This window comes from Zeugodacus cucurbitae, chromosome 2 (genome assembly GCF_028554725.1).
Source record: "Zeugodacus cucurbitae isolate PBARC_wt_2022May chromosome 2, idZeuCucr1.2, whole genome shotgun sequence".
NCBI lineage: Eukaryota > Metazoa > Arthropoda > Insecta > Diptera > Tephritidae > Zeugodacus > Zeugodacus cucurbitae.
In genome coordinates this window covers 80,506,551-80,533,061 of record NC_071667.1, presented here as the reverse complement: position 1 = coordinate 80,533,061, position 26,511 = coordinate 80,506,551, and the positions used below count along the sequence as shown (strand labels likewise).

At 37.4% G+C, this 26,511-nt stretch overlaps 7 protein-coding genes across 8 annotated transcripts; 1 reads left to right on the top strand and 6 right to left on the bottom strand.

The window, feature by feature from the left end:
• Positions 1 to 7,630: 7,630 nt before the first annotated feature.
• LOC105220740 (pupal cuticle protein Edg-84A-like) lies at positions 7,631 to 8,638 on the top strand. The gene has a single exon (XM_011197204.2). It carries the CDS (start codon positions 7,859 to 7,861, stop codon positions 8,582 to 8,584), a length of 726 nt encoding a protein of 241 aa, XP_011195506.2. The 5' UTR covers positions 7,631 to 7,858; the 3' UTR covers positions 8,585 to 8,638.
• Positions 8,639 to 8,896: 258 nt separating this feature from the next.
• LOC128922469 (larval cuticle protein A2B-like) lies at positions 8,897 to 9,728 on the bottom strand. The gene is made up of 2 exons (XM_054233013.1): positions 9,568 to 9,728; positions 8,897 to 9,502 (listed from the first exon to the last, which is right to left on the bottom strand). Exons 1-2 carry the CDS (start codon positions 9,577 to 9,579, stop codon positions 8,972 to 8,974), a joined length of 543 nt encoding a protein of 180 aa, XP_054088988.1. The 5' UTR covers positions 9,580 to 9,728; the 3' UTR covers positions 8,897 to 8,971.
• Positions 9,729 to 11,852: 2,124 nt separating this feature from the next.
• Positions 11,853 to 12,648, bottom strand: LOC128919748 (larval cuticle protein A2B-like). The gene is made up of 2 exons (XM_011197082.3): positions 12,525 to 12,648; positions 11,853 to 12,456 (listed from the first exon to the last, which is right to left on the bottom strand). Exons 1-2 carry the CDS (start codon positions 12,534 to 12,536, stop codon positions 11,926 to 11,928), a joined length of 543 nt encoding a protein of 180 aa, XP_011195384.1. The 5' UTR covers positions 12,537 to 12,648; the 3' UTR covers positions 11,853 to 11,925.
• Positions 12,649 to 15,720: 3,072 nt separating this feature from the next.
• LOC105220627 (larval cuticle protein A2B-like) lies at positions 15,721 to 16,652 on the bottom strand. The gene is made up of 2 exons (XM_011197068.2): positions 16,510 to 16,652; positions 15,721 to 16,368 (listed from the first exon to the last, which is right to left on the bottom strand). Exons 1-2 carry the CDS (start codon positions 16,519 to 16,521, stop codon positions 15,808 to 15,810), a joined length of 573 nt encoding a protein of 190 aa, XP_011195370.1. The 5' UTR covers positions 16,522 to 16,652; the 3' UTR covers positions 15,721 to 15,807.
• Positions 16,653 to 18,739: 2,087 nt separating this feature from the next.
• LOC105220641 (larval cuticle protein A2B) lies at positions 18,740 to 19,624 on the bottom strand. Its single transcript, XM_011197057.3, has 2 exons — positions 19,464 to 19,624; positions 18,740 to 19,397 (listed from the first exon to the last, which is right to left on the bottom strand). The coding sequence occupies exons 1-2, from the start codon at positions 19,473 to 19,475 to the stop codon at positions 18,816 to 18,818; spliced, it is 594 nt and encodes a 197-aa protein (XP_011195359.2). The 5' UTR covers positions 19,476 to 19,624; the 3' UTR covers positions 18,740 to 18,815.
• Positions 19,625 to 21,275: 1,651 nt separating this feature from the next.
• On the bottom strand, positions 21,276 to 22,239 carry LOC114804916 (larval cuticle protein A2B-like). Of its 2 annotated transcripts, XM_054235977.1 has the most exons (3): positions 22,087 to 22,239; positions 21,571 to 21,945; positions 21,276 to 21,519 (listed from the first exon to the last, which is right to left on the bottom strand). In XM_054235977.1, exons 1-3 carry the CDS (start codon positions 22,096 to 22,098, stop codon positions 21,361 to 21,363), a joined length of 546 nt encoding a protein of 181 aa, XP_054091952.1. In that variant the 5' UTR covers positions 22,099 to 22,239; the 3' UTR covers positions 21,276 to 21,360. The 2 variants fall into 2 exon arrangements, with proteins under 2 accessions (XP_054091952.1, XP_028900884.2); XM_029045051.2 differs by having other exon boundaries at positions 21,276 to 21,945.
• Positions 22,240 to 25,347: 3,108 nt separating this feature from the next.
• On the bottom strand, positions 25,348 to 26,258 carry LOC105220601 (larval cuticle protein A2B). The gene is made up of 2 exons (XM_011197048.3): positions 26,098 to 26,258; positions 25,348 to 25,920 (listed from the first exon to the last, which is right to left on the bottom strand). The coding sequence occupies exons 1-2, from the start codon at positions 26,107 to 26,109 to the stop codon at positions 25,423 to 25,425; spliced, it is 510 nt and encodes a 169-aa protein (XP_011195350.1). The 5' UTR covers positions 26,110 to 26,258; the 3' UTR covers positions 25,348 to 25,422.
• Between the last annotated feature and the right edge of the window lie 253 nt (positions 26,259 to 26,511).

Sequence of the window (26,511 nt, the reverse complement as noted above, 5' to 3'; positions counted from 1 at the left end):
ACATTCGAAATCAGTTGAATGTCGTCTCATTAATGACAGTTGACAATTCGTCAGACTTTGTTACCAAAAACGTGTAACTGCGCTTGGAGACGCTTAGCGGTTGGCGGCTGGTGGATGGCGGTCAGTGATACACGAAATGTCGATCAATTTGTCGTCGGTTTGATAAGTTCCCCACAACTTTGCTATGCGACACAATACGGTATGGGGCTACCACTGTGAGGTTGGCGCTTGGCATGTTGCTGTTGTTGTATTGGTTGACTGCTTGGCCTTTTACTTACTTACGCTACGTTACTGTAGCTGCGTCGCCCCTTTTCGGGCCGTGCGCTGGTAGTGACGACTTACAATGGTAATTTGTGTAAAAATAATTGATGGATTAAAGTTTTTGGCGCCGAATGTCAAAGGCGGCGACGCTGGTAGCTGCATACTCGTACGTAGTGGCAGTGACAACAGTTCCACCGCCACCATTTGTTCTGCTTTGAATTATTTTCTCTTTTCATAAAATTTTGTTCCATTTTTTGTTTTTGTTTTTGCTTTTTTATATCTTGTCACTTATACAAATTGAACATGGAACAAAGTTTTCTGTTCATTTGCGGCATTTATGATGTTAGAAATAAATTTGACAACCATTCCATTGTTATTGTATTTACGTATATATGTACATACATACATATAGTCTCCATTTTCTTAGCAAAGATGTATTTGAATTTCTTGAACATACTTCCAATGTACCACACTCGTAAAAAGTAAAATATTAAAATATTATCTGTTTGTATAATTTTCAACGGATGTATGCATACTAGAGCTCTTGGTATTCGACTAATCGACTAACCGAATTAACCGAATAGGGCATTATTCGAATAATAATATTCGGTTTGCACTATTCGGATAGTCGTCAGTCATCGACTATTCCTTTAACCGCTCATTTTCGACTATTCGGTTAACCGTTCGTTGTTGACTATTCGAATAGTGCAAGTTCATTAATTTTTTTTTTATTGAAAAAAGTGAAACACGAAAACTAACAAAAAACTCTCTTTCAAATACGAAAAATAACAATGATTTCACGGAAACCATTAAGTAATGACAAACTACTTTTTAACCATTTCAACTGGGCGAATGTATTTAATCACTATTTCTCATAAAACGTCTATTTAAATATAAGAATGTTAAAAGGTTAACATTTCTTGCTTGCAAGCAGCTTCTACGTGGTGTCACAATGATTCCAGCAATGGAGTACATCCTGTCTGATTCTGATAAAGTGGCTGGAATACGCAAAATCAAAGGCTTTTAGATTGCAAACAATTTTCATTTATTCGAATAGTGACTGTATAACTATTCGAATAACCGCAGTAGAACGACTATACAAATAGTCGGAACATTGCGACTAACCGAATAGTGCTAACCGGTTAATATTCGTACGAACGGTTACAAACCGGATATTCGAATAATTGGTTTTCAGGTTAATCGAATAATTTTAAGAGCCCTAATGCATACACAAAAATATGTATTTCTAATATTTATGTTCGAAATTAATTATCATTATTATATAGATGTTAATGTTCGTTTTCATTTGCAATATTAAATTTTATACAAAAACAAACTAGGGGAATATAGTAATCTAGCCTTAGCCATAAATCGAACGCAATTATTTACCATTTAAGAATATTTAGCTCCAGTTTAATACCAAATTTGATATTTATATCCAGATTGCTACATGTTTGGCCAGGCATTTATTTTGAACTTATATAATCAAATAATATATAACAAATACTTCTTATTCAACAATTTTTTCATATAAATATAATATATAAAATTATTACAATTTGAGTGTGAGTCCCACATGAGGTATAAATACGAACACTTCAGGGTGCTTAGAGGTGTTGGAACATATGGCGGTTTAGAAAGGATATCTGTAGCTTTATGTTATTACACTATGTTATGTTATGGGATTTTCGATTTTTTACTGGGTGATTCCTTTTTAAGTGGTGGGGCATAAACCCTACGCACAACCGCAGTTTTCAGTTTTCAATATAGGATCAAAAAGAAACGAACAAAACACAACTTGTCATTCGGGTTTCGTCACATTTATTCGAGATATTAACAAATCGTCAATCTAATGTTCCAAAGAGTCGTACTCGCTCTTTTTAACAATTTATATTAGAACCATACTGTCGTGCATAATTTTATGCAAATAAAAGGGCTATGTTGGAAAATTTTTAGAATGTGCAATATTACCTGAAATGAAAATTACGGTAAGCTTGAATAGTCACGCACTGAAAGCCTACATTAAGTATTGACCAAGCTGTAACGTCTTCAAATACTGATACAATATTATGTTCAACGATTTTTGTAAACTTGCAGTCATAACTACTATCTGAAGTATTAATTTTATTAACTTCATTGGACTATTCAGATGCGGTGCTTTCATTATCATACTCAAGTTTTTCTAAATTATAAATTCTTAAAAATGCATAGATTCATGAAAACTACAAATTATTTAGAAATAATTAACTTACTTCAGAGGAGAACTGAATGGTTTTTGTATAGAAACTTGTATTTGAATCTCAAAATACCACACGGGACGCGCTTCAATCACGTGTATAGGTACGCTTGCCGTGTATAGGTTCTTTTTTAATTAGGCATAACTTCGATCCGGACATAAGCGTTCCAATGGGAACGTCTTTCTTCATAAATATTTTTCAGTAATGGACGAAGTTTGTATGTTTTCTCTCATAAAAAATCAAACATCAAAGAAGCTTTGTTATACTATCGCTTAGTATTATTGTTTTATTCAATCCTCATACGAGATAAAGTACCGTTTGGTCAGAGAATGTATTGACAGACCAACAATGAATAACAGAGTCCACATAATATGGGCGCGGGAGCTCAAAGGTATAGCAGGAAATTAATTGGCCGATGAACTATGTAGTTGGTGAACTATCCACGAGATGTTACGGATGGAGGAGTGACAATTCACAGGAGCAGGATCAGTATATTGGGCCTCACATATTCAAGGAGCGCATTCACTCTCTTCTTCAGAGTGCTGAGACTAATGGAGTCGTTGTAGGTACGGGGCTGGGCTTAATAATAATCGAGATACATATTAGCTGTACTTTTCTCTGTCCTTATGAATGAGATATGTTTATGAAACTATGTAAATATGTCGCTCGGTATTTTTTTGGGGTTTAGTAGTTTTCTTGCGCATAATTTTGTTTAATGCCAAAAATAGAATAAGTCGGTATATACATACCTTTCTCTGGTACTCATAATGACGAGTCTTAATGAAATGAAATATACATTTTGATTGAGTATAGATTTATTTGGTGCAAAATTTGGTTAATATGGGCTATAACCCGTATGGAAGTTACATCCATATCCTAGTCTCCTCCTCCTCTATCGGTCAGTGAAAGAGATATATCCATAAAATGCATGGATAATATTTTCTTTAGTATAAAAGCATTTGATACTAAAAATTAGCTTTGTCCCCATATATTTTTTATCAATGATCTCAAATAATTTATCCACTCTATGGTCTTAAAATTTCTATTATATCAATTAAACCTCTTTCTAATGCTGTCAAATTTACCAGAAACACAGCAATTTAAATAAATATATGTATATTATATTCTATATTTTTCATATTATCCATGGATGTTGTTGATTGATTCTATGGATGATATCTCTTACGTACTCAGAACAAATAATGTAGTGGTAATTCCAATGAAGTCAAATTCGATGAATTTATCTTCTTCAGTACTTATTTTCCTTAAGTCCCTAAATCTCGCAAAAGAAGAATTCTGACTTTAAAATATAAGGATAAAGGCATATATATTTTGAAGAATATATCCCGCTGAGTAAGGCATTGATTTTACCTTTTTATTGGAGAGTATGTCGGGGTGTTTCTATCCATAGATTAGGCAATTATTTAGTTCAGTTATCTGGAAATAAGATATCTTATGATCCTCTCATATATACTGGAGATAGTTATCTAATTAGATAGTTATTATATTTAAATTTAGGCATTAAAATCATAGGAAATGGTAAACAGTGCAATCTTTAATTATTGTATATTTTCAGGGTAAAGATCAGGGAGAAATCGAAATATTAATTAGAAAAAACCAACAGAGTGAATTAATCTAGTATATACACTTACATAAGTATCTGTATAGACATTATGGCCATACATACTTACATACATATATATGTGCAATAGTACATACATATATACATTTCTAAATAACCACATACACAGATACATTTCTGACTAATGTAAACCATTATGTTCGAAAAAGAAAAACTATTATATGAAACAAATTGGAAATGTACTTTTGGGTATTTTGATAGTGTTAACAATTAATACCTTCACACTCATACATATGTACGCGTATGTTTGTGCTGTTGTAAGCGCTCATGTGATTACAGGTAAAGAAATGGTCGACGACTGGTATTTCACACTCATACACATGTTAGAGCAAGCACACTATATTAGCGCCGTGCACGCTGTAACCAATGAGAAGCGTTCGAAATGACTCTGCGGCCATTGGCGAAATTATGACATGTGGAATGTGTGCGTGCAAGATGGAACTCCGGCTTGTCTACAACCGTACTGATGCTGTATATCCGTGTTAAGGACTCACTCGTGTGCGAATGAAGTGATGCTAAATGCTGCGAGTGTTTAATTCGATAAAATTATTTTTTTTTAATTTTTCCGCCGTCAAATAAATTCAAAAGGAACAGTGATAAAAATTAGCAGATAAAATTATGTATTGCTTTTTTATATTTTTTGTGCTTGTCAAATAAACAGATTCGTGGAAATAATTTTAGACACGAGTTAAAAAAGTGAGTGTAACAAAGCTGAATGCTGGATGTATACATATTAATACTATATAAATATGAAATGAAGGAACGTGTGATTATATTTAAGAGCTTTTTGATATAAATTAAATTATGGAAATTTTGATACTATTTTGCTCAAAACTGAAATGTGTTTCAATAAAACAAAAAATACTGGAAACTTTAGTGTTTATATGGTGATGCGAGAAAATGGAGCTGCCTGCGAATTTACCGAAACTCTTCTTTATGCGATGATCTCGATTTGATCTCATAAAATTTGCTTCTTGGAACCAGTGTTATGCTTCTTAGAAGCAGCTTCAACGCAAATAGACTTTTCAAGCATATTTATTCTTGCCGTCGGAGGCCATTTCTAAAAAAGTATTTCATTATTTTAAGGTTAGACTGCTAAATAACAAACAAAAAATATGGAAATTATAGAAAAATAAAACATTACAATATATTTTATATATTTTTTTATTCGAAATCTTATTTGTGTAAAACATTATAATAACTGTGTATTTATGCGCTTGTGTAATGAATATGGTCTAATCGGGGGTTTAGTGAAAATGGCTGCACTTAGTGCAACTGTTTTGATATGTAGCATACTTTTAGGCTTGAGCTAATTGCGTAATCAGTATTTTTAGTGTATACAGATATTTGTTAACATACTTTTAGGAAAAGAAGTTAGATTATTTTTTATTATATTTATGGCTTAAAATATTTTGTGTGTGTTTGTGTATGTACAAATTATATTATTAACTGAAAGTTGAGGAATTCTCAGCTTTGCTGGAATTGACTGATGATATTGATAAATTGGAATCAAATAACACTTTAGCACATACGGATTTTAAACCTGCTAGAAACTTTGAGTGCGACGGATACAAAAAATATTATTTTTTCAAAAGTTTATTATACGAAAACCTTTATACTAACAAGTAAGGAAGGGCTAAGTTCGGGTGTAACATTTTATACTCTCGCAATTATAATTTTATTAGTATAACACACAATTTGGATCACATATTCAGCTATTATATGTATATAGTATAAAATCCATTGAAAGTTTCAAACCCCTAACATTACGTATATGAGAGCTATGGTTTTGACTCGATTTCACTCATTTGTGGCAAGGAGACATATTGTTAGATGAAAAATATTCCCTTTGAATTTCTTCAAAATATCTGAGATACTTACCTATATTTTCGGTAAAATAATTTATTCGAAGCGCGTCATGTTCTATATTTGTGGCCTTGAATATTTATGTTCCTATTTCGACTTCAAAGTTCTTTAATATGGGAAGTAGGCGTGGTTGTGAACCGATTTGGACTATTTTCATAACATATTATTGGGATGCCAGGGGAATGTTATGTACCGAATTTCATTGAAATTGGTCGAGTAGTTTCGAAGATATGGTTTTTGACCCATAAGTGGGGTTTCCTTAGTGAATTAAAGTATTTTTAGTAGTTTTCAGCATAACCTTTGTATGGGAGGTGGGCGTGGTTATAATCCGATTTCTTCCATTTTTGAACTATATAAGAAAGGTGCTAAAAGAAATGACTCTAAACAGTTTGGTTGATATACCTTTAGTAGTTTACGAGATATGTACAAAAATCATAATAAGAGCGGGTTCACGTCCACTTTATCAAAAAAATTACATCCAAATATGCCCCTTCCTAGTGCTTTCCTTAGTACCAAATTACTTGTATAACTTTATTTATTGTTTAGTTATGGCACTTAATATGTTTTCGGTTTCTCACGTTTTCACTACCAAAGTTCTCATAAGTTATCACTTGCAGACGGACGGACAGACATCCGGATTTCAACTCCACTCGTCATCCTGATCATTTATATATATTCTTTTATTTCTGGGTGAGATAAACAACCGTTATGTGAACAAAACATTAATACTATTTTTAGCAACTTTATTGCGAGAGTATAAAAAATGGAAGAACTTTAAAAGGGGACTATTTTGAAAGAGACAACATTAATATAGACGAATGAATAAATATTTTTTTCAAAATCGAAACTTCTCTTTATTTTTTGAACACTCCTCGTTAAAGATGTTGCTGTAGCTGTAAGAGACCAATGCTCTGACATTCTAAAATTGTTCTTTGGCTATTATTACTGTTTCATGCTTCAAGCGAAACAATTAACAACACAATTACATATATGTATATATATGTAGGTGTATAAACTTATAAACTTATATATATAATAATAATTATTTATAAATTAAGTGCAGTTATAATTAATATCTAATATTAACATATATGCATGTTTGTACATTTGAATATAAGTTCCTTGCGAATTGGTAAAGTATCTTCTTAGATAAATATTTTTTGTTTGCTTATTTTATTTAAATTTATTTAGACTTTATTAATTATACGCACATTACACGGTTGTTAACATTAAATTTAATAAAATGAATTATTGACCGAGCGGCTTTTAATTGTGGCAGCAGGCGTTGCATGCTCTTAATTTTGTTTTTGCATACAGCTATGCACAAGTCATTCGTGTGCTTTGGCACAGTTCTGCCGACAACCGATACCTTTTCGACTGCGAAGCAGCAATGACAGTGACGTAGGTAAAGGGAACAGGTTGCGTGTTGCGACGACACTGAAGACGCAATGACAACGCTGATATTGGCGCAGAGATGCGCAGATGCAGATGGTGTTGATGAGTGCATGTGCAAATGGGACGTGATAAGCACAATCTTAAGTGCGCACAACACCAATGAGCAGAATACACACCAACACACACATACATAGGAACATGAACACTCAATGTCGCGTTGCATCTCGGAATCTCTTTGCATGCGTTGACCTTGCCACATGTGCTCGCAGCCTGGTAATTGTTCCTTTGATTGCTGCGGCATTGGGTCAAGCGTGAAAATAGGCTGATCAGTGCGTTGTGGAAATTACTATAAAATGGTTGCTACAATTTGTAAGTTCATCAGTTCAGCTTCAACTGTGCTTGAATTACAAAGTTGCATAATTTAACAAGAAAATCCAATATTCTTAACATCAACGAAATGGCATTCAAAGTAAACTACTGTTGCTTCATCGCCCTCACTATTGTGGCAGTCTTCGCAAATGCGGCCGAGGAAAAGGGCGATGGCTATGACGCCTACCCCAGCTATAGCTTTAATTATAATGTGCAAGACGCCGTTACTGGTGACGTTAAGTCACAATCGGAGCAACGCGATGGTGATGTGGTCAGGGGACAATACTCGCTGCAAGAGGCTGATGGCTATCAACGCATTGTTGAATACACCGCCGATGCTGTGAATGGTTTCAAGGCTACTGTGCGCCGCGAACTGTTGAGCGAGCCTCTCAAACTCTTGACTCCTGCCACTGCAGCACCACAGATTTTGCAACAGCCGAAAATAGTTGATGCTCAGGAGCAACCCGAAACTCCTGCTAGCCCAGTCAGCCTACCAGCACCAATTGCACCAAAGTACGAACAGTTGACACAGAAGTCTTATGTGACACCGGTTGTCGCACCCACATATTATCGCGCATATGCTGCTCCCACTTTGCTTCATCACGCTCCAGCCACCCATGCAGTCATCCACCATGCCCCGGCTGCCGCTGTTCATTTGTCGCCAGCCACTCATTACGTTCATGCCGCGCCCGCAGCCACCACATTACTGAAGACATCGCCAGCTGTCATTACTCATCACGCCATTCATACGGAGGCCCATCCAGCAGTGGTCAAGACTTCTTTTACAGCTCCACATGTTTCATATGTTTACTAAAAAATTGTATTTGATTGGATATAATGAACTCAAATAAACGAAAATTATTAAAAAGGTTAATTCCATGTTTTAAATCTTATTGTGAGATCATTTCTTTAATGTCCTCTATTTGAACTATTAAGAAATATGGGACTCGACGTGTCTTGAACAGAATCGCTATATCTGTGGTGGTCTAAATGCATCTTGGAATTATTCAATGAATTGTCTAATAAGTGCGCTAAAATTATCACTTTTCAGGCGAAGACACTACTTTCTTCGAATCGCTAATGCTACCATCATGCATAACGTAAAAAAATAGTGAGAAACGGTAAATGTTTTTATGTTTAAATTTATTCACAGTTCGTATTCATGATTAACAACTAATGGCAAATGTTCAGACCAACTTCTCTAATAAGCGTAAGAGATGAGGGGAGAAGCGAATTGGGTTCTCACTACAGCTGGACCGGCAACGAGGGGAGCAGGAGCGGCGAAGGCAGCGGCTCTGACAACGGGAGCTGGGGCAGCAGCGACGATTGGTGCGGGTGCGGCGAGAGCAGCGGCTCTGACAACTGGAGCAGGGGCAGCAACGACTGGAGCAGCAGCTACGACGGGGGCAACCAAAGGTTCACGACGGACAACTGCGTTGAAACCGTTGATTGGGTCGGCAGTGTAGTCCACAATACGACGGTAACCATCAGCGTCATTCAGAGAGTATTGACCTTGGACGATACCACCATCACGGGTCTCCACAGCGGTCTTCGAGTCACCGGAGAGAGCATCTTGCACATCATAACCGTAGGTGTACTGAGGATGTGGGTCGTATTCCTCAACGCGAGCAGCAACAGCCAATGGAGCGGCGGCAACAGTGGCCAATGGGGCAGCTGGGGCGATGACACCAGCGCTAGCGGCGGCTACGCAGAGAGCGAAGAAGGCGATGAACTACGAAGAAGAGAAATAAATTAATTTTTAGTTGTATCCTAATATTTGGTATCATAAATCCTTACTTTGAATGCCATTGTTGTTTAATTAGTTTGATTTGATTGCTACAAATACCGAAAACGGAATTGAACTGATTTGTAGACTAACCGAATGGGTCTTTTATACAAATCAATTCGATGAGTGGAAGACAAAGAGGAAATCAAAAACGCAAACGCGCTATGAAACCGAAAAGCTATTAACTTACGCCATTTAAGCGACAATTTGCTCATACAAATGCAACGCGGATAGCTTCTTTAAGCTAAGCTTAACATGTGAATGCATGCTTGTTGAAGAGGGAGGTTGGTTCAAAAGCAAATGAAGGCTACCCACATATTTTCGTGCTGAGTATTTATGTTAATTGTAATTATGGTGACATTGTTGTCTGACTCCCTCGGTTAGCAACGCATTGATTTTGATCTAATTACTGATTTGGAAGTATGTGACCTATGTGAATAATATCATTATGTATGCGGTTGCTTGGCTTCTTGATGTAAATCAAAAGCTTTTGTCATAATACCAACATGTTTAATAAATTTACCTTATAATTTAGTATTACATTCGTAAGTGTGAGTTGTCCACAACAAAAGCAAGTGTAAATGTACATATACTTGTATATGGAATTATGAGTTCGTTAATATTCCAAGAAATTTTTAATTTCGGCCTATTTCTTAGAGATATTGTAGTAGTCGAAGAAGTATAGAAAACGGGTACTTACAATTACGTTAATTCAAGTAACAACTTTGTAATTCTGGGCGAGTCATTTGACTGTGAATAACGAGACGAATTGAAACTATGAAAATTTAAAACAAATAATAAATATATTTATCAAATAGATGGTTTTTGAGAAAAAAATTAAGCACAATTATATCAAAAGAAGCTTGAACCATATATACCGTCTTCATGTCATTGGAGTGAGACTATAATATCAAACGTCCTGCTCGACTTTGACAGTTGATTGGATTGAGGATGATTTGACGTTTGCTAAGAAAATATTACAACACTTAATTATGTTCGTAAAGAAAAGGGAACAGTAACACATTTTTAAATATTTTAGATAGATAGGATAGAAGATTGATTGGTCTATATGAATCTGTGTTAAGTCTTTCCTATGTTTATCTATCATGATGATCTGCAAAACATTTTCCATAAAATTGGATAGTATCCGAAACTGAGAATAACCTTAAAAAGCGAAGAGAATACTGTTATTGAAATATGTATGTGGTAAGTCAATTAGGATTTTTGGGGAAATATTATCGTGTCCAGGCGACTTTTTTGGATCAAGCTTTATGATACTAATAATTTCAGAAGATGAAGTCTTAATAGACCCGTCTTATTTTTAAATTAATATTTATGGGGCTACTGCCATATTTTTAGTATGTTAACCAGTTTGTTTTGGGAGATTTTAGACCCACTTGTGGCTCAACGATATTTATATATTTATATTTTTGATTACAGCGAAATCGATTAATTCTGGTATTTTGTTACGATCACTGGGTCTGTATGTCACTTTGCCAGGAGATGTTATATCAAGGTTGTTGAACTCATTCATAATGGTATGGTACAGCTTTCGTCCTTTCGGATTAATAAGATGTGAGTCAAAGTACATACATGTGTTTTGCATTGTAATATTCACCAGCTAGAAATCAATACCCTAGTCAGTCTTTAAATTCGTTATCTGTAATTTTAGAACGAGGTGGACGGTATATATTTATCAACCTGAAAATGAGCCAAATCGGTTTACAACCACTTCATATAGAATACAATTTATAACTCAATATGACTTACTTGACCTTACACTCTACAATATTTGTACATATCAAGCACCAATGAAGATATCGTGGCGTGTGGCACCGAAATAGGACTATTATTTTTCAAGGCCTCAGATACCCATCATGAGAACCTCAGTGCCTATAGATAATTGCTTCCGAAAATAGCGATAAATTATGGAGATACCTTAACCAAGTTTTGGGGATGGTTTTCCTGATAATACTGGCTACTGTCTGGCCCGAGACACCATATACCTAAATTATGATTTTACACATACAATAAGTCATGCAAGTTCCTTACTTGTTACGAAAACAACGTTATGGAAACCCAAAGATTGTTCTGTAAAGTTTAATATCGAAAGGTGACCAATATTATGGTAAACAAATTTATTAAACTCTAATTTGTTTTATATCCAAAATAGAAGGAAACTTCTTTTGATTAATTCTTTTTTGTCTTTTCCGCTGGCGGATGCGTCGAATATTTCCAATACTGTCTAATAGTCGATATAAGCCAATAAATTAAAGACCATATTTAGATTATATGTTTTTATGTTTAAAATTTAGTCACAGTTCGTATTCATGATTAACAACTAATGGCAAATGTTCAGACCGACTTCTCTAATAAGCGTAAGAGATGAGGGGAGAAGCGAATTGGGTTCTCACTACTGCTGGTCCGGCGACGAGGGGAGCTGGAGCGGCGAAGGCAGCGGCTCTGACAACGGGAGCTGGGGCAGCAGCGACGATTGGTGCGGGTGCGGCGAGAGCAGCGGCTCTGACAACTGGAGCTGGGGCAGCAACGACTGGAGCAGCAGCAACAACGGGGGCAACCAAAGGTTCACGGCGGACAACAGCGTTGAAACCGTTGATTGGGTCGGCAGTGTAGTCCACAATACGACGGTAACCATCAGCGTCATTCAGAGAGTATTGACCTTGGACGATACCACCATCACGGGTCTCCACAGCGGTCTTCGAGTCACCGGAGAGAGCATCTTGTACATCATAACCGTAGGTGTATTGTGGATGAGGGTCGTATTCCTCAACGCGAGCGGCAACAGCCAATGGAGCTGCGGCTACAGCGGCCAAAGGAGCAGCTGGGGCGATGACACCTGCGCTGGCGGCGGCGACGCAGAGAGCGAAGAAGGCGATGAACTACGAAGAAGAGAAAAAAATTAATTTTTAGTTGTATCCTAATGTTTGGTATCTTCATAAATCCTTACTTTGAATGCCATTGTTGTTTGATTAGTTTGATTTGATTGCTACAAATACCGAAAACGGAATTGAACTGATATGTAGACTAACCGAATGTGTCTTTTATACAATTCAAATCGATGGGTGGAAGACAAAGAGGAAATCAAAAACGCAAACGCGCAATGCCATCGAAAAGCTATTAACATACGCCGTTTAAGCGACAATTTTCTCATTCAAATGCATTGCAGAGAGCTTCTTTAAGCTAAGCTTAATGTGTGAATGAATGCTTGTTAAGGGCGGTTAGTTTATGTTGTTTGAAGGTCATCCAACTAGTTTGCAAGAAGTGAATCCAATCGAAAATGCTTAGAACAATCACGTGCTCACCATGGTACATGCGCAATGATAATATCCATAAAGATATTGGTATCCCCATGGTAAAGAAAGAAGTAGAGGACAGCAGATTGAAATATATATCTAAATTCCGTGATCACCCAAACCCATTGGGGAATGCTTTAGTACAATCCTGTAATCAATCACGTCTAAAAAGAAGAGATATGCCTGACTAATAGTAAAGAGCAACGTTTCACCAAAACAACTCAATCACCTGGTTGAGCTTGTCTAGTTATACTCTCGCAACAAAGTTGCTAGCAACAAAGTCGCTACGAGAGTATTATAGTTTTGTCCACATAACGGATGTCCGTCTGTCCGTCCGTCCGTCCGTGCAAGCTGTCACTTGAGTAAAAATTAAGATATCTTAATGAAACTTGGAACACGTATTTCTTGGCACCATAAGAAGGTTAAGTTCGAAAATGGGCGTAATCGGACCACTACCACGCCCACAAAATGGCGAAAACCGAAAACACATAAAGTGTCATAACTAAGCCATAAATAAAGCTATTGAAATAAAATTTGGAACATGGGATCGCACTATGAAGGGGCATATTTGGATGTAACTTTTTTGGGGAAGTGGGCGTGTCCCCGCCCCCAAATCGATTATTTGTATATATATCGCAAACCAAATAAGATATATAAGCCAATCTTTCTGCAGTCGGTTCTCTTACGTACGTCACCATACATCATGAAAATAATTGAAATCGGATAATAACCACGCCCCCCTCCCATACAAAGGTTAGGTTGAAAATTACTAAAAGTGGGTTATCTCACTAATGAAAACCGTCAAAAACACTAAATTTAACATAAGAAATGGCAGATGGAAGCTGCACTGAGATTTTTTTACAAAATTGAAAATGGGCGTGGCGTCGCCCACTTATGGGTCAAAAACCATATGTCAGGAACTACTCGACCGATTTCAATGAAACTTGGTTTGTAATAGTTTCCTTACTTCCCAATGATATGTTGTGAAAATAGGCCAAATCGCTTCACAACCACGCCTACTTCCTACATACCAGAACTTTGAAGACGATCTGAATCGTTTACTTTACAATATATAAAGTAAGCACTAGTGAAGATATCGGTGCAGAACTTTGCATAAATACTATGTTAATAGTGTGGCAGCCCCATTCTAAAAATCGCCGAAATCGGACCATAGGTTTTTAAGGCCCCATATATCGAACACAAGGACCTCGGTGCTTCTAACCTAATATTATGGTTTCCAACTTTCAATGGACTTTAAGTAAATAAATGTATATTGAAAAAAAAAACTATTTTTTAAAATCTCACAAAACTGTGCTTATAGGTATGATGGAGTTTTAATTTCTTTCATTACCATAAATTTAATCCTCAATATCTGACTGCTCACTTCAAAAATTAAAAGAAAGTCGTGTTAGTTACCCTACTTATAGCTTAAGAACAGCTGAACAGTTTAGGCTGAAATTTGGTTGGGAGGTAGCTTCGGACCAGGCGACGGACATATCTCGTTCCGTTTAGTCGTGTATATAAGTAAAAATTGCACGTCAGGTTGTTTGCCCTGGATTTGTTCCTAACTATTCAGTCGTTCACTTGAAAACTAGATACCTTAAAAATAACTTGCTACACTTAACTCTTGACAGTATGAAAAGCATGGTATTGTAGATAGTTAAAATCGGACAACTGCAACCACTTAAAAAAGTATTTAAACAAAAAGGGAATATAACAAATCAACAAATTAAACTATAAAATTTGGAACAGAGGACCACAGTACGGAAGGACATTTGGACATTTTATGTTACAATTCCGAATTCGTACCACAGCTTCCAATACAACATAACATTTTATTTTGTTAAAACCAATAAATACATATATCGGAATAAAACTGTGCAAATTCAATGCAATATATTTGATTTCCGACAGACTTTGTCGTTGATTCCTAACATTACATTCACCGATTATTACTTGCATCATAACAGATTCAGTAATCGGGTTTACCTCAAGATACAACGGTAGTTACTTAGAGGTTTAACGTTGTTGATGAAATTGAAGAAATTTTCCAATTGATTTTTTAAACTCCCGCTACATGAATAGCGGGAATGTCCCACATAGTTTTCGGTTAAAGATTGGATCCCCATTATTATTAAAAAGATCACCGGAAATATTATTGAAGCAACAATTTTGACTAGAAATAGTTTGAGTTTAGATTTGTTTTCCTATTAGCAACTAAATATATATTGCATGCTCTCGTGTGGGGAATCCTAGCTGCATTTAGGCTTCTTTACCTGATTATGATCAGTTCTGGAAGTTATCACTATTATGTAAATACTTATAATATTTAATATTCTTCGACTCCATAACTTAGATCTAATCAGAAACTCCACTTTAAAAAGTGCAGGGCCACCGAGATTCACGGTCCCGGGATATATGCTTGTCCGTATTTTTTTAAGTTTTTTATAAAATAGTTATTAGCCAGAATTATTCTCCGCATTTTTGATCGAATATACATATGTATACAAACATTACTCATTTATGAATATTTCAACGTCCCTTGAGCAAAAATATTCATATCTATGTTTACATTTTCGAACAATTAAAAAGTTCTTAACGTCTTTGAGAAGGTGAATAATGAGTCTGCACAAAACGGTCTGCGGAGAGGTGTTGCGAGCTGTAAATACTGATGGGCCTTAATGACATGGTTCAACAATTTCCTTGAGAGATTATATAATATTGCAGGCAGCCCTTGTACTATCGTCTACTCTCTTGTATAGAACCGCTTTTCCATACGATTCAGGGATACAAACAAAAATATATATATATGTCTTCATAATTGATGACAATAGCATTTTTTTAGATTATTTGTATGTATATGGTTTTTTTTATTTTATTCACAGTTCGGTTCTTTAATCTTTAACAACTAATAGCACACGCTTAGCCCAAACTTCTCTAATAAGCGTAAGAGATGAGTGGGGAAGCAAATTGGGTTCTCACTATAGTTGGTCCGGCGACAAGGGGAGCTGGAGCGGCAAAGGCAGCTGCTCTGACAACGGGAGCTGGGGCAGAAGCGACGATTGGTGCGGGAGCAGCGTAGGCAGCGGCTCTGAGAACTGGAGCTGGCGCAGCAACGACTGGTGCGGCGAGAGCAGCGGCTCTGACAACTGGAGCAGCAGCTACGACGGGGGCAACCAAAGGTTCACGACGGACAACTGCGTTGAAACCGTTGATTGGGTCGGCGGTGTAGTCCACAATACGACGGTAACCATCAGCGTCATTCAGAGAGTATTGACCTTGGACGATACCACCATCACGGGTTTCCACAGCGGTCTTGGAGTCACCGGAGAGAGCATCTTGCACATCATAACCGTAGGTGTACTGGGGATGTGGGTCGTATTCCTCAACGCGAGCGGCAACAGCCAATGGAGCTGCGGCTACAGCGGCCAAAGGAGCAGCTGGGGCGATGACTCCCGCGCTGGCGGCGGAGACGCAGAGAGCGAAGAAGGCGATGAACTACGAAGAAATGAAATACTAGATTAAAAAAATGTTCACTGTAATCCAGTTTAAAGTTTTTATTGCACAATTTGTACGTATCCGTATCTTTTATTTCACTTTAAAACGTATCCTAATATTGGTATCCTTGTTAATCCTTACTTTGAATGCCATTGTTGTTTGTTTAGTTTGATTTGATTGCTACAAATACCGAAAACGGAATTGAACTGATTTGTAGACTATTCGAATGGGTCTTTTATACAAATCAAATTGATGGGTGAAAGACAAAGAGGAAATCAAAAACGCAAACGCGCAAAGAAAACGAAAAGCTATTAACTTACGCCATTTAAGCGACAATTTGCTCATACAAATGCACTGCGGAGAGCTTCTTTAAGCTAAGCTTAATGTGTGAATGAATGCTTGTTGAAGAGGGAGGTTGGGTTAAAGTGGTGTGAAGGTCGTCTAACTAGTTTGCAAGAAGTGACGTTTTTATTATATATTAAATATTTATGTATGAAGAACAGTTGAATTTTCTTTGTAATTTTGAGATGTTTAAACCTTAAATCTTTTAAAACTTTTTCTAATGTACTATTTTTTCAATATCTCACAACCTGTTTCTTAGAGGTATGATGAATTTTCCTCAATAATGATGCAAATGATAACTTTAACAAAAAGCCAGATATCTTTAATATTAGACAATGAACGTGGCACATCTAACCTTTTGATAATAACTTCGAAAATCGAAGAATACACATTTTTTACTTATTACTCAATCTCTCGGAGTGGAACTTCTCTAAGTCGTATCACCATAATCCACAAAAAACTCCGAGCTAGAGAGACTTCGATTTATAGAATTTGCATTAAAACATAACATTTTTCAAAAAGCTGTAAAATATAGATTTCCACACACTTTTATTTATTTACTTCGCATAAAGTTTTATGTAAATACATTATAACATGTTTTCTGTATTTGTTGTAGTTCGATATTGTTTGGCTCTTGACGTCTGTATCCCATGCCTTTGTTACATGATTTTTGCAATCCATAAGTTTTTTTTTATTTATGGAAGGAAATTTGTATGAAATTTGACTTCTATTGCCAATTCAAGCGTTCGAGTTGTGGAGATCTTAGAGTTATCTTCTATAACTCGAGTTATGGACTGTATATACTTCGGCAAACTTAGAATTCACCTCAATCGATCGGTACATGTATGGTCATCAAAGAATTCACCGAAAATATTATTGATGCAACAATTTTGACTGGAAGATTTAAAGAAATACCCTTTACAAAGCTATAGTTTCCAATTGATTTAACATTCGCCAATTCTATAAGTAAGGTTAATAACCTTTGATCATTGCAAATTGTGAAAGTATTAAATGTAAGTTCTTGAAAACATCACTAAATCTATATAAATCATTTGAATCTACATAACTAGTCTACCGGAAACATCACTAGGGAAAGAACAGTCGAGAGTAACACCGGGTCCTGGGTATACATTTCTCCGTTCTTATGGATTTTTATTAGACTTATCAAATATTTATTGCCCAGAATTATTCTCCAAATGTTTGAACGAATATATATCACGAACATAACCATTTTTCGAATATTTCAACGACCCTTGATCTTTATAATCTTAAATTATCTTAACGTCTATGGGAGGATAATGTATCTCCACAAAACAGGCTACGGAGAGGTGTTGCGAGCCTTAAAAACTGATGTGCCATAAGTTGCCACAAGTTGGTTTGTTCCCTAACGATGAAATAGTTTAATGAATTCAACCACCTCTTTAATTGATTCCATGTAATATCGCATGAAGGCCTTGTACTGCCGTGTACTCTCTATATCAAGTAACATCGTCTGGATCTGCTTTTCCATATAATTCGGGTTACAAAAAGAATATATGACTTTTTCGTTGGTTGTAATTCTTAACGCCTTCAACTTATATTTGTTATTTACTTCTGATTCTTATAGCAGGGAACGAAGTTGCCGTCGAATTAGCACGATCGGCAGCTTCAACAAAACTGCTAGGCCCAGAACCCTTTATAGCAGGGAGGCCCCACACAATCAGGGAGATGTTGTAGAATGAGGAAAGGACCTGGGGGGGAACATTGGCGGCAAACAGCGGGTCTACACGAAGCAAAACGCACTTTAGGAGGTTACAACACCAAAATATTTGAGTGTGTAATAAACCTTCCAAGAAGTAAATTAAGAATCCTGGTGGGACTTTGTACACTGTAAGCTCAGAAATCACATATACAATCTTCTCCTGGTCTCATCACAAAGGAGGCGCTTCTGCGAATAGGAGGCTGACAATTCTGGGACTCCTTTTTTATTATACTTGTATTTAAATAAATGAGAATGAATAACAATAACCGTTTCGGATTAATTGTATATGTTTTTTTTTTATTTAATTCACAGTTCGGTTCTTTAATGATTAACAACTAATGGCATACGCTTAGCCCAAACATCTCTAATAAGCGTAAGAGATGAGTGGTGAAGCGAATTGGGTTCTCACTACAGCTGGTCCGGCGACGAAAGGAGCTGGAGCGGCGAAAGCAGCGGCTCCGACAACTGGAGCTGGGGAAGCAGCGACAATTGGTGAGGGTGCGGCGAGGGCAGGGGCTCTGACAACGGGAGCTGGAGCAGCAACGACTGGGGCGGCGAGAGCAGCGGCTCTAACAACTGGAGCTGGGGCAGCCACAACTGGAGCAGCAGCTACGACGGGGGCAACCAAAGGTTCACGACGGACAACAGCGTTGAAACCGTTGATTGGGTCGGCGGTGTAGTCTACAATACGACGGTAACCATCAGCATCATTCAGAGAGTATTGACCTTGGACGATACCACCATCACGGGTCTCCACAGCGGTCTTCGAGTCACCGGAGAGAGCATCTTGCACATCGTAACCGTAGGTGTATTGTGGATGAGGGTCGTATTCCTCAACGCGAGCGGCAACAGCCAATGGAGCTGCGGCTACAACGGCCAAAGGAGCAGCTGGGGCGATGACACCTGCGCTGGTGGCGGCGACGCAGAGAGCGAAGAAGGTGATGAACTACGAAGAAGAGAAAAAAAATAATTTTTGTTGTATCCTAATATTGGTATCCTTGTAAATCCTTACCTTGAATGCCATTGTTGTTTGTTTAGTTTGATTTGATTGCTACAAATACCGAAAACGGAATTGAACTGATTTGAAGACTAACCAAATGTGTCTTTTATACAAATCAAATCGATGGGTGGAAGACAAAGAGGAAATCAAAAACGCAAACGCGCAATGCAAACGAAAAGCTATTAACTTACGCCATTTAGGCGACAATTTGCTCATACAAATGCACTGCGGAGAGCTTCTTTAAGCTAAGCTTAACATATGAATGAATGCTTGTTGAGGGAGGGTGGCTTGTTTGAAGGTCGTCCAACTGGTTTGCAAGAAGTGACGTTTTTGATTTAAATATTTGAGAATGAATGACTTTATTTCTTTTACAGTTAAGCAGCCGTTCCCTATTAAAACATATCTCAATCAAACATTGCTTTATAATCTCTATAGGACGACTTAAAATCACGATATCAGTCTGTCCATCAGACTGTGTGTCAAATCATGTGACAACTTTAGTATAAGACATACAGTCATGTGAAAAATAATAGGGACACTTGCTTGAAAATAGGTAAAATATAAATTATAATAAAATTTAAAAAAATTATCAAAAATGTAACATACAATTGTTTGCTGGGATGTCAGTGAAGTAAAGAACCGTTATCAAAGAAAAAATGTTGATTATTTTGTGAGGTAAGATCGTTTTTGAGTGTGCGAAATAATAGGGACATGTGTCATGTGTCCATATACTCATATACTCTCCGTCATGCACATGTTAATAACGAGATATGGCTTAAATAAAACACAATAACAAATTGGAATCGAATTGGTGTGGCATAATGTTTTGTTATAGAATCAATTCAGAATGCAGCAATGCCCTTTCTGTAAATAATGATAAAACTGAATAAGTTATATTCGCTGGAAAGTACAAAAGTCCGGAGGAGCTCCAGAAGGAACTGGTTGTCTCTTCTATGATATTATACCTTCGGAGAGATGTGGTGATATTGAAGATTCGAGGAGAAGGAGTACACTATCAAAAACATCTCATCATCTTCAGGTGTCAGGTGTAACTATTGCTCCGCAAAGCAGTGTCCTTCAATGAGAGTATCCATTCTCAATATTGTCATTGAACTCGCTGACAGTGTTCTTGAGACGTTTGGAACTAAACGAAGTTGGACAATAGAGTAGTTGAGGAAGATACTTCTGACTCAAAGTAAATCGCAAAAGGAAAACTTCGTCATAATCTTCATTATTGCTTGGAAGAAGACAAGAAGAAATCATTTCAAGACTTCCTTCTGCTATACCCCCACTTGCGATATCTAGACTAAAAATTCTTGGATATAATTCTTTAACACCCTCACTTGTCGATTTTCATATCTAATTAAGAAAGAATAAAACCCAGATAAAAACATTGCCGGAGATGAAAAGCTACAAAGCTACACATGAGTTAGATAAAAATATTTCTATGAATACCGCTCTCTTTTGTATTAAAAAAGAATATCTCATAAACTTATGATATGTAAATGAGGGCATCGATCCATAACCGCATCCATTTCCTATATTTCGAAATTTTGCACACCATGAACATATTATAAACACGAATAAAGATAATCCTTGGCACTTATGACCTTTATATGTGAATGATATAACTATTTTCCATGACAGGCGCAGTGATCTATAATTTTATAAGACCCTCAAGGGACATATTTGTTAGCGAACCATTTAAACGTCATTCACGTTAAGTTAATTGTAAGTTTAAGCATAACCCCTGATATTTGGTTACGTTTAATGTTTCATTTATGATTAAATTGGAATGACCACTACTATAAACAAAAATATGACTTTTAGATATATGTATATATTTTCAGACTTTATTCCGTTTAGTAAATGTTCAACAACTAATGGCACACGCTTAGTCCAAACTTCTCTAATAAGCGTAAGATATGAGTGGGGAAGCGAATTGGGTTCTCACTACTGCTGGTCCGGCGACAAGGGGAGCTGGAGCGGCGTAGGCAGCGGCTCTGACAACGGGAGCTGGAGCAGCAGCGACGATTGGTGCGGGTGCGGCGTAGGCAGCGGCTCTAACGACGGGAGCTGGGGCAGCAACGACTGGGGCGGCGAGAGCAGCGGCTCTAACTACTGGAGCTGGGGCAGCGACGACTGGAGCAGCAGCAGCTACGACGGGGGCAACCAAAGGTTCACGACGGACAACAGCGTTGAAACCGTTGATTGGGTCGGCGGTGTAGTCCACAATACGACGGTAACCATCAGCGTCATTCAGGGAGTATTGACCTTGTACGATACCACCATCACGGGTTTCCACAGCGGTCTTCGAGTCACCGGAGAGAGCATCTTGCACATCATAACCGTAGGTGTACTGGGGATGTGGGTCGTATTCCTCAACACGAGCGGCAACAGCCAATGGAGCGGCGGCTACAGCGGCCAAAGGAGCAGCTGGGGCGATGACACCCGCGCTGGCGGCGGCGACGCAGAGAGCGAAGAAGGCGATGAACTACGAAGAAATGAAATACTAGATTAAAAAAATGTTCACTGTAATCCAGTTTAAAGTTTTTATTGCACAATTTGTACGTATCCGTATCTTTTATTTGACTTTAAAACGTATCCTAATATTGGTATCCTTGTTAATCCTTACTTTGAATGCCATTGTTGTTTTGTTAGTTTGATTTGATTGCTACAAATACCGAAAACGGAATTGAACTGATTTGCAGACTAACCGAACGAGTCTTTTATACAAATCAAATCGATGGGTGGAAGACAAAGAGGAAATCGAAAACGCGCAATGAAAACGAAAAGCTATTAACATACGCCGTTTAAGCGACAATTTGCTCATACAAATGCACTGCGGAGAGCTTCTTTAAGCTAAGCTTAATATGTGAATGAATGGTTGTTGAGGGCGGTTGGCTTAAAGTGGTGTGAAGGTCGTCTAACTAGTTTGCAAGAAGTGACGTTTTAAATATAAATATTTGAGCGTAAATAAGGTATTACTTTATTTCTTACCAATTTGCATTGTAATATTTGTAATTTTAATTGATGTGACTCAGACGTTGTATGCAAAAATCAAAGTAGGCGTCTGAGCACAAGCGACTGCAGTTTAGTCGAATAGGCTTAAGCTGGAATTATTTACTTGGATTGATTTCAGATGTATAATATTTTAGTTTGGGTGCAAGACTCCTAGTTGAATGTATATTATGGAGCTGGTTGTTGGTTTGTGAATTTCATTTGGTAACAATAGTAGCGAATTATTGGCATTAGTATCATATATCAGACGGGTTTTGTACTTTACTTGTAAGTTAGGCAAAACATATATTATATATCAAGTTATATTCCATAATTAGCTAAACACCACAGAAACATAAACTGCTGACGTGACGACGTCCACTTTTTGATAAAAAAACCATACCTGAAGAACTACTCGACTAATTTCAACCAGATGTTGTAAAGGGTGATTTTTTAAGAGCTTGATAACTTTTTTAAAAAAAAAAACGCATAAAATTTGCAAAATCTCATCGGTTCTTTATTTGAAACGTTAGATTGGTTCATGACATTTACTTTTTGAAGATAATTTCATTTAAATGTTGACCGCGGCTGCGTCTTAGGTGGTCCATTCGGAAAGTCCAATTTTGGGCAACTTTTTCGAGCATTTCGGCCGGAATAGCCCGAATTTCTTCGGAAATGTTGTCTTCCAAAGCTGGAATAGTTGCTGGCTTATTTCTGTAGACTTTAGACTTGACGTAGCCCCACAAAAAATAGTCTAAAGGCGTTAAATCGCATGATCTTGGTGGCCAACTTACGGGTCCATTTCTTGAGATGAATTGTTCTCCGAAGTTTTCCCTCAAAATGGCCATAGAATCGCGAGCTGTGTGGCATGTAGCGCCATCTTGTTGAAACCACATGTCAACCAAGTTCAGTTCTTCCATTTTTGGCAACAAAAAGTTTGTTAGCATCGAACGATAGCGATCGCCATTCACCGTAACGTTGCGTCCAACAGCATCTTTGAAAAAATACGGTCCAATGATTCCACCAGCGTACAAACCACACCAAACAGTGCATTTTTCGGGATGCATGGGCAATTCTTGAACGGCTTCTGGTTGCTCTTCACCCCAAATGCGGCAATTTTGCTTATTTACGTAGCCATTCAACCAGAAATGAGCCTCATCGCTGAACAAAATTTGTCGATAAAAAAGCGGAACACCGAACACTGATTTTGGTAATAAAATTCAATGATTTGCAAGCGTTGCTCGTTAGTAAGTCTATTCATGATGAAATGTCAAAGCATACTGAGCATCTTTCTCTTTGACACCATGTCTGAAATCCCACGTGATCTGTCAAATACTAATGCATGAAAATCCTAACCTCAAAAAAATCACCCGTTACATAATATTCTTTACATCCTGATATATTGTAAATGGCTGAAACCGGTTTACAACACTTTGTACTTCTAATATAACACATTTTTTAATTACACATTACAATGTATAAATCAAGCACCTGTGGAGATATTGGAATAAAACTTTGCACAAATACACGAGGAGCTCATTATGAAAATCAGACAATAACTGTTCAAGGCCCCAGATATCGAACATGTGGTCTTCAGTGTTTACTTCTGACGGAAAATATAGGCAAATCTCACAAATATTCGAAAGAAATTCAGAGGGAATCTTCTCCTTGTAATACGAGTAATGTATCTCTGAGCCAATAATGCCTAAAATCGGTCAAAACTTCTCCTAGCTTCTGTATCATCGAAATATAAGAGGAAACCCTCGTATAATGATTTGCAAACTTTCGGTAGACTTTATATCGTAAATATTGGTTAATATATTAGATATTTTTGCAAAATTATTTTAATAAAAATTAAATTCGAAAATTATTATATTGGGTGCATTGAGACTAGGAGAAATTCAGGGCTAATATCACTTAATTTAGGCATTAAAATAAAGTGTACTTGAGCAAATATTTACACCTAATTTGTTTATATTCATCATTGTTAACATACATAATAGAATACTGATAATCAATATAACATCTTTAAGGAGGCTGGTATACATAATTCATGGATCGATTTCACCCATTTTCGTCATTAAATTATATAATGTCCAGAATTACACTATCTTCTTTCCATTTGTGGAAAGTTATCTCACATCTTTCTTTTCTTTCTTTCTTATATGCACATATAATCAAAATCATATTGACTATATGAGAAATAGGAGAGCTATTGAAACTACATAGTTATCAGGAAAAAATGTCCACACAATTAAGATATCTCGCAAATTGTCCGATATTTTCAGTATAATGGCTGTGTAAATAAATATATATTCGAATTATCCCTCATTCGGTGTCTGGGATTTGAGACTGTAGAGATACGAATATTAATTTAAAAGTGGATGGTACCGCGCACATTCGAATTCACATGTGCGAAAATTTTGCGAATTCAATAGTTAAAGGAGGTACATGCCTATCCACATATGCACACCTCTCTACTCATCGGTATGTATGTATGCATGTGGCTATGCCTTTGAATTGACATTTGACTTAGTGACTACCTCAGTCTACCTTGCTGGTATCTGATTTACAAATGCCTGTCCTTTGCTTAGTCACAATGTAACATCTTTCATCCCACGGTGGCATTTAATTGCAAGTCATGTCACAAAAATGCTGTTGGTGGACATAATCCGCATGGGTGTGGCACGAGCATTTGACATACTGCGCTGTTGCAGTGCGAGAAGACGAAAATACTTTTCTGGTGATGCAATGTAATGCAACCCTTCTCCTTTACTTAAATATCTGTACATTTCCAATTGTCAATGGAATTTAAAAATAATATAATTGATGGGTGAAGTTACACTACGCGACCATAACACTCCTGCTTACAATTGAGAGAATAAAAGGACAACTATTTTTTTGTTTATATATTCACAGTTCGGCTTTATTCATGATTAACAACTAATGGCAAAGGTTCAGTCCAACTTCTCTAATAGGCATAAGAGATGAGTGGTGAAGCGAATTGGGTCTTTACTACAGCTGGTCCGACGGCGAGGGGAGCTGGGGCAGCAGCGACGATTGGTGCGGGTGCGGCGTAGGCAGCGGCTCTGACAATTGGGGCTGGGGCAGCGACAACTGGAGCAGCAGCAGCAACGACGGGGGCAACCAAAGGTTCACGACGGACAACAGCGTTGAAACCGTTGATTGGGTCGGAGGTGTAGTCAACAATACGACGGTAACCATCAGCGTCATTCAGAGAGTATTGACCTTGTACGATATCACCATCACGGGTCTCCACAGCGGTCTTCGAGTCACCGGAAAGAGCATCTTTCACATCATAACCATAGGTATATTGGGGATGTGGGTCGTATTCCTCAACGCGAGCGGCAACAGCCAATGGAGCTGCGGCTACAGCGGCCAATGGAGCGGCTGGTGCAATAATGCCTGCGCTGGCGGCGGCGATACAGAGTGCGAAGAAGGCGATGAACTGCAATGGAGAATAGAAATGTGGAGTTAAGTTAAGTTGGAAACACTTTCAAACACTTTTTCTAGGCACTGTTGTACTGTAAGGATTCATATCCTTTATTGTTCTGAATTAGGGCTAAGCCTTTTTTAATGCTTTTGTTTCTGAATTTGTATCCTTATTGCTGTTTTTGCTGCTTACTTTGAATGCCATTTTTGTTGGGTGTGGTTGAATTAGTTGCTCTAAATACCGAAAATGGTTTTGAACTGATTGGAACTGGGGCCAACTGTGCCTTTTATACAAATCAAAGTGTTCGCTCGAGCAATAAACTCAAATTGAAATCGAACGCATAATGAAAACGAAAACCTACTTACGTGCGCCATTTGAACGACGACAATTTGTGCACATAAACATACATACACACATAACTAAACATACATATGTGTACGCAGACGCAGTGAGCTTCTTTAATTTAAAATTTGATTGCATTGCTTGTGAGCTGAGAATGCATGATAAGCACGTCAAGGCTGCACACCCGCACTCACAGTCGCAACGCAGCCAACGCTAACGCTAACGTCAACGCCAACGCCAGAGCCAACTATTTGTTAGCCGGCT